Source organism: Scyliorhinus torazame, chromosome 7 (assembly GCF_047496885.1).
Source record: "Scyliorhinus torazame isolate Kashiwa2021f chromosome 7, sScyTor2.1, whole genome shotgun sequence".
Lineage (NCBI taxonomy): Eukaryota > Metazoa > Chordata > Chondrichthyes > Carcharhiniformes > Scyliorhinidae > Scyliorhinus > Scyliorhinus torazame.
Genome location: NC_092713.1, coordinates 222,077,754 through 222,089,337, shown reverse-complemented (window position 1 = coordinate 222,089,337; position 11,584 = coordinate 222,077,754). Strand labels below are relative to the sequence as shown.

General features: G+C 42.7%; 1 protein-coding gene across 2 annotated transcripts; it reads left to right on the top strand.

Moving 5' to 3' along the window:
- The first annotated feature begins 2,309 nt into the window (after positions 1–2,309).
- On the top strand, positions 2,310–8,445 carry pttg1 (PTTG1 regulator of sister chromatid separation, securin). 2 transcript variants are annotated; one of them, XM_072512094.1, is made up of 6 exons: positions 2,310–2,399; positions 3,267–3,361; positions 4,080–4,273; positions 5,783–5,882; positions 7,667–7,825; positions 8,191–8,445. In XM_072512094.1, exons 2-6 carry the CDS (start codon positions 3,280–3,282, stop codon positions 8,280–8,282), a joined length of 627 nt encoding a protein of 208 aa, XP_072368195.1. In that variant the 5' UTR covers positions 2,310–2,399; positions 3,267–3,279; the 3' UTR covers positions 8,283–8,445. The 2 variants fall into 2 exon arrangements, with proteins under 2 accessions (XP_072368195.1, XP_072368196.1); XM_072512095.1 differs by lacking the exon at positions 2,310–2,399 and adding an exon at positions 2,559–2,579.
- Positions 8,446–11,584: the final 3,139 nt, after the last annotated feature.

Sequence of the window (11,584 nt, the reverse complement as noted above, 5' to 3'; positions counted from 1 at the left end):
GGCTTGGGTCACTGTCTGTGCGGAATCTGCACATCCTCCCCGTGAGTGCGTGGGTTTACTCCGGGTGCTCCGGTTTCCTCCCACAGTCCAAAGATGTGGAGGTTAGGTGGATTGGCCGTGATAAATTGCCCTTAGTGTCCAAAATTGCCCTTAGTATTGGGTGGGGTTACTGGGTTATGGGGATAGGGTGGAGGTGTTGACCTTGGGTAGGGTGCTCTTCCCAAGAGCCGGTGCAGACTCGAAGGGCCGAATGGCCTCCTTCTGCACTGTAAATTCTATGATACTCTATGAGGTATAGCCCATGCGGATGAAGAAGGTGCTGCTGTAGCGGGAGGGTGCGGGTTAACCCGTCCAAATTTAATGAACTACTATTGGGCGGAGAATATAGCCATGGTGAGGAGGTTGGTGTGAGAGCAGATGGGGGCAGCCTCTTATAAAGACTCAGGTTTGGGGATATTGTTGACGGCGCCTTTAGCGTTCTCGCCGGCCAGGTATTCCACTAACCCGGTAGTGGTGGCGGCCCTGAGAGTTTGGGGACAGTGGCGACAGCACCTCAGGCTGCAGGGGGCCTCCATTTGGGCATGGATCTGTGGGAATCATCAGTTTGCTTCGGGGGTGGCAACAGGCGGGGATTGAGAAGTTTGGGGATCTATTCATTGGTGGCAGCTTCTTGAGCTTGGAGAGGTTGGTGGAGGAATTTGAGTTGCCTGCAAGGAATGGGTTCCGGTATTTTCAGGTGAGGGATTTTGACCGGAAGCAGGTACCGTCCATTCCTCACCTGCCGCCCCTGGGGCTGCAGGACAAGGTGGTGTCAGGAACAGGAATAGGGGAAGGTAAAGTGTCAAGAGATTTACAAGGAGTTGATGGAGTGGGAGGGAGTCCTGATAGGTATTGGGGTAGTGAAGCGTAAGTGGGAAGAAGAGTTGGGGAGGGAGGTGAAGGCTGGGGTGTGGAAGGAGGCCCTGAGGAGGGTGAACGCACCCTCGCCGTGCGTTAGGCGTAGCTTTATTCAGTTTAAGGTTGTCCACAGGGCGCACATGACGGTGGCCAGGATGAGCAAGTTTTTTTGAAGGGGTGGAAAATAGGTGTGGACGGTGTGCGGGTTAGCCCTCAAATCATGTCTACCTGTTTTGGGTTTGTCCGAAGCCTGGGGGCTTCCGGCAGGGGTTTGCCGAAGTGATATCGGAGGTTTTTGACAGTGAAGGCGGTCCCAAGTCCAGAAGTGGCAATCTTTGGAGTGTCAGAAGACCCGGGAGAGTCCAAACAGCAGGGGCTGTTTAGCACAGGGCTAAATTGCTGGCTTTGAAAGCAGACCAAGGCAGGCCAGCAGCATGGTTCTATTCCCGTAACAGCCTCCCCGAACAGGTGCCGGAATGTGGCGACTAGGGGCTTTTCACAGTAACTTGATTGAAGCCTACTTGTGACAATAAGCGATTTTCATTTCATGTTTCATCGAGAGAGGCCGATGTCTTGGCCTTTGCCTCCCTGGTAGCCCGGAGACAGATCTTATTAGAATGGAAGGGCTCTGGGCCCCTGAAACAGGAGGGTGTGGGTGAGTGACCTCACAATACTGCAGGTATGAGACATCTGAATAAAATCAAAATGTTGGAAATACTCAGCATGATCAGGCAGCATTTGCAAAGAGAGAAACAAAGCTAATACCATGACCTTTCATTGGGAAGGTAATACCAATATGCCACATTAACATCATATACAAGACCTTGCTGATTTAGTGTACTATGAAATTCATCTTTGAATCACCTACCTGGACCCCAAAAGCCCTTAATGTCCAAAAAGTTTGAGTGGGGGTTACTGGGTTAGGGGTATAGGGTAGAGATGAGTGGGGTGCCCTTTGTGAGGGCTGGTGCAGACTCGATGGGCCGAATGGCCTCCTTCTGCACTGGAAATTCTATGATTCTAAGTCTAACTTGGCTTTCTAAATAAAACATTTTTAACGGTTTGATGAGTTAAACAAAAACAAATCTTTTCACCATATAACACTTGAAAAATATGTTCAATTCAACGGTTTAATTCCAACCATTTTAAAACAAGTGAATGTTTACAAATGTGTTTTATGCCAAAGTGTCGGGGGAGCTGGACTCAGCTGCACTCGTGCTGTATTTACACGTATCTCATGTTTTGATCCTCCAAAGTACAACGTTGAAGAGGTGAACTTTTATTTTATTTCTGTGATTTTCTGCTTTTTATGTCTGACTGTATCCTTTAGTCCTCCAGCCTACAGGGGTGCTCATGTTGACGCGCTGAGCATTTTTTAGCTTTTGCGATCTTCTGCCTTTTTCTCGTCGGATTGTTTTAAACCAATCAAACGGCAGTATATCCCAGTGTATCATTTAAAACAGTTGTGGCCGCCTGGGATATTGAAGCTTTTGATTTTGTCGGTAGGTTAATGATACGGAGCTGTTGTTTAATTTTAGTCTTAAGTTTGATTAACTTAAATTTTGGGGTGCGAGTTGAGTCTTCGAGCAGTTTATAAAATCTTGTATTTGGGCTGTTTTATTAGGCGGCCTAATATAGTTTAGTCTTCTAGACAGATTGAGGGAATAATTAAGCACTCGATGGTATTTGTTTTTTAAAATGCCCATCAATCTTTGTGTCAAATTTTATCAGCCGGTAAAATGCTACTTTTAATTGTTTCATTTATGAAATGCTAAACTTTAATGTGAGCCATATACTGATGCGGTTCGCTTGTAAGTACAAGTGACTGAAAATAAATACATTCACATGACGTGGAACTTCCTGAGTTATCGGACAGCTCGGAAATTGGTTATGGTTAACACAACGTGAATTGATTAATATTCCGAAGGGTATCCTCCACTTTAATGTGACGTTCAAGAACTTTCTAAAGCCTGTCTTCTGCGATGTATTAAATCGGTGGTTAATTTTCTTCGTCCGGGATTTGAACCTGGGACCTCGCAAGCTCTCCGTTATAACCCCCAAAGCGAGACTCACCCCTCGACCAATGTGGCTTGCAATTTGGACCAACCTAGGGATCACTTGTAGGACCCTTACTGACTATATCGAGCACTCCTCGTCTTGTTTTCTCATTAAGATATTTATGTTGTGTGCAATTTCTTGGATTGGATTTGTTTATTGTCACGTGTACCCAGTATTCTTTTAGACTGTATGTAAATGTAAAGCTAAGCTTGATAATTCAGTTAAATGCCTGGAAACGCAATTTTGTTTAGTATTTTTAGTTTAAATTTGCTAGTCTGAAATGTTACATTTCATTTGTGTATATTTTTTAGTGATTGAACTGAAATGGCAATGAGAATATTTGTTGAGCAAGAAAATGAGTTGAGTACCCACAGAAAGAATCATCTGAGGCTACTTTCGGGTTCATGTAAGTAATGTAACAATGAAGTTCTATTAATACTTGAGTGAGAGGTTTTGATAACTTATTATATTACTAAAATTTTGATCTATTGTGCTAAGGTGATGTCTGCAACTTGAATCTATTTTATTGCTGGCAGCAATTGAAGTGCAATGATAAACATGACTGTCACTGCTTCCCTCTTTTTTTTTTTTAAAGACACTATCTCTGATTAAGCTTTTTGTCATCTGATCTAATCATAGAATCCCTACCATGCAGAAGGAGGCCATTGAGTCTGCACCAACCTTCTGAAAGAGCACCCTTCCTAGGCTCTATCCCTGTAATTCTACTGCAGGTACCCATATTTGGACATGAGGGGCAATTTTATCAAGTCCAATCCACTTAACCTGCGCATTGGACTGTGCGAGGAAATGGAGCACCTGGAGAAACTCGTGCAGACACTGGGAGATGGTGCACATTCCACATTGAACTTGGCACTGGGGCAACAGCGCTAACCATTATGCAATATCTTGGCTGGTGTTTTACATTTGTTAATGAGCTATACAAAATTATATTGGAACAGCTCCTCTACTTTTGAAGCTTGTGCAAGGTTTAACCTTTTTTAGAATTTATTTAAAAATCAGTTTGAGTTATCCTGGTTAATATGATACAATTATGCAATAATGTCTGTTTTCTTAAACTGGTGAACTCTTTGTATGTAATGTGAATTTAAACTTTCATATTTCAGCTACAACTGACACATCTCTACTGCAGACTCCACAAACTGGAAAGATGCTAACTACAACTCCTCAATTACAGCAGTCCACAAGAAAAGCCCTGCATGATGTGAACTGTTCATTACGAGCCGGTAGAATGACTGGTAACTCAAAGAAAAAGAGACCAGATAAAGTTCATAAGAAAAGCTCTACTTGTAATTTTAAGGTATTTAAATGATACTTTTCACTAGGCATCTTTCATAAGAAAAACTTTTTTTGAATGGGCCTATAATGGTTGAGGCAGAAAATGGGATGGTCAGCAACCCAGACAAACTATTTGAACAAAGTCATCAATATGCAATATTTACCTTATTTCTTTGCCAATTCAGGCAGTATTTGTGCTGAGAAATTTTGGTCAACATTTCATTGTTTACTTTTGTCTGAGTTGCTGACTCTAATTTAACCCTATTTTCTGCCTGACCCACTGTTTCCAACAATTTTGATGTGATGGGAATGATTGGTAGCTAATTCTGACATATGGATCCTTTGTTCATTTTGGTTGAGGCCTAAACCTACAATAATTCTTGCCACCTGTCAAAATCTGTTCTACATGAGTTTTACTCTGCAGACATTTTTATTGCTTTTTAATTGTTCTTGAAAAGTGGAACTAATGGGTTCAGTGAATCAATAGTTTGCTACTTCCACAAAAATAATTTTGTAGAATTTCTTCTGTTATCCCATGCAGAATTAGCTGTTGTTAACCTTTTTTTATTGTCACAAGTATGAACCTACTATGAGAAGCCCCTAGTTGCCAGGGTACACCCTCTAGGTGCTGCTAATCTGTGTAGCAACCAATGAAATGGAAAGATGATATAGGAATTCCTGGTTGAGAGTGACTGTCTCCTGCACGAATGCAAGATAGCGGTGCCAAGGACTTGAGTTCAATCCCAGCTCCGGGTCACTGTCTGTGTGGAGTTTGCACATTCTCCCTGTGCTGATGTGGGCCTCACCCACACAACCCAAAAAGTTTGGCCATGCTAAATTGCCCCTTAATGGGGAGGGGATGTGCGGGAAGAGATTTCTTTGAATTGCTCACACTGAAGGCTACTGTGTAGATTGCAAGAGCCTGCAACAAAGTACAGTTTTTAATTTTGTCTTCCAGGTGGCTTGTGCTCCTTCCAGGGGGGTATGCAAAAGAAAACTAAGCTGTCTTTTGCCATAGGGGCTAGTTTAGCACGGGGCTAGATAGCTGGTTTTTAAAGCAGACCAGCGGGTTCAATTCCTGTACCAGCCTCTCCGAACAGGTGTGGAATGTGGCGACTAGGGGCTTTTCACAGTAACTTCATTTGAAGCCTACTTGTGACAATAAGCGATTTTCAATTTCATTCCATGTAGCTTCGGTGAGAGAATGTTTAATCAGCTATAGCTGATTTCCAATGCTGCCATGTACTAAAATGGAATGCAAGGCCAACTCCAGTAACATATAAAGACACGCCTTTGTATATGCTCGGGTGGATTTTTCTCTTCAGATTTTGTGGATGTGTTTTGTTTAACTGTCTAAGCTTATTGTTTTTTAAATAAAAATAAAAATTTCCTCTATGAAAGAGATATTGAAGTTCTACATTAAATGGGTCTTCGTTTTTTTATCTGAAACTACATTAGGCACAGTCGTGTGTCAAGGCTGTATGTTACATGATCATGTCATTGGCTGCAAAAAGTTGATTTGTACTTCCAGTCCACAGAAAAATCTTCTACCTCAGAGCCACCAAAATGCACGGTTGGAAAATCTGAAGACTACCCTGAAATTGAAGCTTTTATTCCATACAGCCCTTTTGGTAAGAAACTAGGATGCATTAATGAGCAACGGGAGTTTTACCTTTACGGCACCAGCTATCTGGGTGTTTCTGCATTTGAAGGTGGAGGGAGTGGGTTGTTCCTCTGGATCTCCCTTGCCTCTAATCCCGATTGGTGTTTCCAGAACTCTAGCTCAAACCCACCTGTTCAAATTTTGCTATAGGATTTGTAGAGTCAAATCAAATGCCAGGTTTCAAACTACACTTTTGGGCTCTTATAGTAACCTCCAGAGTGTTGATACTGAACTGGTAGAAACCTGTAAATACTTTAGCTACATGAGCAGGTCAGAGGCTGGGAATTCTACAGAGTAACTCACTGACTCTCCAAAGCCTATCCATCTGCAAGGCACAGGTCAGTGTGATGGAATATTCTCCATTTCTCTGGATGAGTGCAGCTCCAACACAAAGTTTGACATCTGGACACAACAGCCTGCTTGTACCTACACTACATAAACTAACTGTTGAAGAAGGCAACTCACCAGCACCACCTTGATAAATACTGGCCAGTCATTGCTGCCCCACCCAGTGACTTTTCTAATCTAACATTGTAATTGTGGTAGGGACTTGAGAAAAGACTGAGGGGAGGATATAGGAGTAAAACTAGATTAACTGCAATTTGCCCCTCTAATAATTTAAACTGGTACTTTATCATTGAAATCATTGTTCTGTGGAAACTGCTAGCTCCACATTTCTCTGCTAAAACTAGCTATATTTATCTAATTCAATTTAATCACTTTGGGTGATCCTGGGCACATCTGTGGGTGAAAAATGTTGGTTTTGGTTCCTGGGATGGTGGGGGAGAGGAGCTCCTCTGGGCTGGGCTTGTATCCACCGAGTTCAGAAGAATGAATGCTAAAATGATAGATCCTTGACTGAAAAGGTATTGGAGTGGGCAGGAAAATACAATTGAGGCCATAATTAGAACAGTATAAAATCCTGCTAATTAATGTACACATCAGACTGTTCCTACCTATGTGGCTTTTTGTGTGCTTGTCATGCCTTCAAGGAATGAAGTAATGCAAGATAACCAATCCTGAAGTCTTCACTGAACTCTACTAGTAGCACCTGTGCTACAAGTGATCCAAGTTGGGTGTGTAAGGGTGGCATGTGGCACAGTGGCTAGCACTGCTGCATATGGCACTGAGGTCCCAGGTTTGAATCCCAGCCCTGGGTCACAGTCTGTGTGGAGTTTGTACACTCCCCGGGTCTGCGTGGGTTTCACCCCCACAACGCAAAGATGTGTGCAGTTGGGTGGATTGGCCATGCTAAATTGCCCCTCAATGGGATGTTGTGGAAATCATCAAAGACAAATTCTTCGAGGTTCGATTTAAGGTAATTTATTTACACGAGTGTTTTAGCTGCAAAGCCAAGGCACTGCACTGAGTTATGCAGTCAAACCCCATTATATTTCTAGGTTGAAATAAACCACTTTTGAAGAGATAAAGCTTGGGAACATAGCAAGAGGAAATATGAATGTTTTGCCCTTGGTTTAAAAACAATTCGAGTACGCATTTTGTTGTCCTTCGGAAGAACAACTTATTATCATAGTGCAGAGTACAAAATACTAAGCAGTATTTATTTTACATGACCTACTTATTTCTGCTCAAAAGCAGTGTTAAAATATAGTTCATATTCCCAGCATGCTTCTAAATTGGTAACTCATTAACTTCCCTTCCACATGGGGGAAAAAAAATAATGGGCACTCTAAATTTATATATTTTAATTTGAGTTTGTGTAAAACTTCATGGTTTATGTATTTATTTCAGACTTTGAAGACTTTAATGTACCAGAGGAACATAAGCTTAATCATATTTGCCTGGCAGGCCTGCCACTCCTCCGTCTTGAGAAAGAAGAAGACTTATTGGAAAAGGTGCTGAACAAAATCCCTTCGCCTCTCGAATGGCCTTCACTTGCCAAAGAAGCCAGTAAGTCCCTGTTGGAAGTTTGTCCCATTTTAGTCTCTCAATGCCAGTTAGTTAATGGGCTTACTGTGGCTTTTTGCTGGCTCTGATGTAGTGTCACATGAGCAGATCCACATTTGTTTTGTGGCCTCTCTTGCTGCCTTTAAAGCTTGCGGCTTAGAAATAATTAGAATATTTCTTGTTTTGCATTACTGAACTGAATGAAATATATTTAAACTTGTGCAGAATTTTGATATCAGTTGTAATTGGAAAAACACTTGCATTCCTGAAAGTGCAAATGTAAAGTCAAATACTAAAATTTCTCATTACACATTGGGTCTTCTCTGTATTTGGGAAATAAACTAAATTACATTGTTTTTAAATCATAGATCTGATGATGGATTTCGATGTGAATGCTGATATTTTGGCAGATTTGGATGAAATTGATGAAGTTGAATTGCCAATGATGGAAAATTTCTAACAATTTCAGATATATCTTGTACTGGTACTAAAATTTCTGTCTGGATTACAGTTGTTGCATGCATATTCCCACAATGTGGGAGAGATCTCATATCTTTCAACTTTTTTTTTAATATTTATGAATACTGTATCTAAACTTTGAATAAAGACTTGTGTGCATATTATATACATCTAGTGCTAATATAGCATTCACATTTTTCTCCCATTCAGTCTGCATTAACTGATGCCTGTCTCTACTGCAATGCCCTAGATCCTTGAAGATTTATAATCAGTGCATCCACTGAGTGTGTTAACAGCAGCATTTCTGAAATGTAATTTTGGGAGTTTGGAGAGGTATTTCTTGCCAGCTTTTACGGTGAGATCCACACCAGTATTTGATACCTAGTCATTTATTTTGGTCCTGTGGGGACTTTCTCCCCTATCCAGCCCATTGGTGAGGCTGGCTCCTCCTGGATCAGCATGCCTTAATTGGTGAGGTTTTTTTTGGTGCCACCCAGACACCTTGATGGGTCCCAAGGTGCCACTCTGATCATTGTTATGTGCACCAGTGCCATGTCTAAGTGTTCCAGACATGGGAGTTAGTTCCTGGGTGCTGGGATAATCCGGTGCAGACATTTGAATGAGTCCAGTGAGGGTTGACTCTCTACTACTATTAATTAAACTAACATTAACTATCTAGACCAGGCTAACTCTGATCCATGTGTCGAAGATGTTGAATGGTTTGTACACCCTGACTGTTACTACAGTTGTCACCAGTGGAAAAGAGGCAGTGCTGATGCCTTGTGTGTTTTATAGTTGGAAGCCCCCCTCTGGTGTTCTGTATGGTGATTGGCTCACCTGGGTGTCTGTCACTACCTGCTTTTACCTCATGATGTGCATGGGTGCATATTATGACAGGTAGCATTTAATTAGTAATGCTTTTAGTCTATGGTTACAGTAAATGTCTTAACTTGAAATTTTGTCATCCTTTGAATGGGAAATTTACATTTCTTCAAAAGATCTCTAAGGAGGTTGTAGCACACAGCTCAGGTGTTTCTCCTGAAATCCTTTATTGGAGACTATTGTCCCTGATTTTAGACTCCCTCCAGTGCAAATATTTTCTCTTCACCTACCCTAGCAAATCCTTTAAGAATGTTATAGTTCTAGATTGGTCACCTCTTCACCATCTCTTTTCTGGAGAAAAGAGCCACAAACTGTTCATTCTTTCCTGACGGTTATACCATTGCGGACTTCTGGTGACGGGCACATCACCATCAGGTTGCTCTCCTCCCAGTTGGACCCAACACTGAATTTGTTTAGCCATCTAAAACCCACCGAATACAAAAGGCTCCAACAGCGCGAGAAGGAAAGAGGATGCCAGAGTTTTTTTTTAATTAACTGAGTAAAAAGTCCACTTCAATGGGGTAAGAACAGATTTTGTCTGAATAAATTGAAGTGAAACGTTGGCAAGAAAGACCAATTGGCTACCTTCAAAGAACAGGCACAGTATATTCACTGGAAAGGGACAGATAGGGCAAACAAACCTGGCTGAAAAGATAGAAATGAAAAAGTATGCTTATGACAAGTGTTGGGTAATAAATACAATTGAAAACCAAGCTAGAAGAATAAAAGGTTCAGAAGAGAGAAGAAGAAGCAAAGTGGGAGTATGAAAGTATATTTGCAGCTAGCATAAAAAGGAACACAAGTCTGCCACAGGCATTTAAACATAAGGTGCTAGGGCAGCGCAGTGGTTAGCATTGCTGCCTCATGGCGCTGTGGTCCCAGATTCGATCCCAGCTCTGGCTCTGGGTCACTACCCGTGTGGAGTTTGCACATTCTCCCCATGTTTGCGTCAGTTTTGCTGTTATGTAATTAGGAATAACACAAGCTGCCACTTGATGCAGTTTTGAGTAAAAGATGCTCCAGACTTTGAAGTGAGTTCAATGTGTTTTATTGAACTATTAGCACAGTTCTGAATGAGTTCGACTCACTGCTAATCTACATGTAGTAACTGTCTAACTGAACCAGCCTTGCTCTAAGCCACGTGCTGGGGTGTGATGCTAAGGATATACCCTGTCTCTCTCTCTAGATGTTGGTCTGTGGAAAGAGGCCTCCGCCCTTTTATAGTGAGATATCACCCTTGAGTGTCCTGGCTGCTCATTCATTGTGTCCTATTCTATGTGTTCATTAGCTGCAAGTTTGCATATCATGCCGTCTCCCTTTTGTTTAATGTTTTGTTGGTGTATGTGAATGTATTTACATGTGAATGAGTCTGGCTAACGTGACTGATGGAGGACAGCAGAGCAAACAAAACAAACGTTCACAAGTCCAGTCTCTGAGGCTTGCATCTGATCCTGGTCAACCGCCGGAGAGGTGGTGGAGAGGACGACGGTGCCTTGACAGGCGGGATGAAACCCTGACTGGTGGCCTTGTGGTGCAAGGTATCAGGAGGTGGCAATTCAACATATGGAAATGGAGGAGAAAGTGGTTGCGTGCAGGCAACTTTGCGCAGTGCCCGTCGATTCCTTGGCACGATGGAGCCATCAACCATACGTACAACACGAACGGGGAACAACGACAGCCGGGGGAGACCACCCTCCATCCGGTATCTTGATCCTGACGGTGTCTGCCGGAGATAGCACAGCCAGCTCGGCGGCACGGGCATCATAGCCCTGTTTTTGACGGTCTCTGAGCTGCTGCATCTTCTGCACCACCGGGAGGTGATCCAGGTTGGGCAGGTGTATGGCTGGAAGCCATACACCTGGTCCCTGTTCATCAGGAGTTGAGCCGGCGACATACCATAAGACATAGGAGTGGAATAAGGCCATTTGGCCCATCGAGTCCACTCCACCATTCAATCATGGCTGATTTCAACTCCATTTACCCGCTCCCTCTCCATAGCCCTTAATTCCTCGAGAAATCAAGAATTTATCAACTTCCGTCTTAAAGACACTCAACGTCCTGGCCTCCACCGCCCTCTGTGGCAATGAATTCCACAGACCCACCACTCTCTGGCTGAAGAAATTTCTCCTCTTCTCTGTTCTAAAGTGACTCCCTTTTATTCTAAGGCTGTGCCCCCGGGTCCTAGTCTCCCCTGCTAATGGAAACAACTTCCCTACATCCACCCTATCTAAGCCATTCATTATCTTGTAAGTTTCTATTAGATCTCCCCTCAACCTCCTAAACTCCAATGAATATAATCCCAGGATCCTCAGACGTTCATCGTATGTTAGGCCTACCATTCCTGGGATCATCCGTGTGAATCTCCGCTGGACCCGCTCCAGCGCCAGTATGTCCTTCCTGAGGTGTGGGGCACAAAATTGC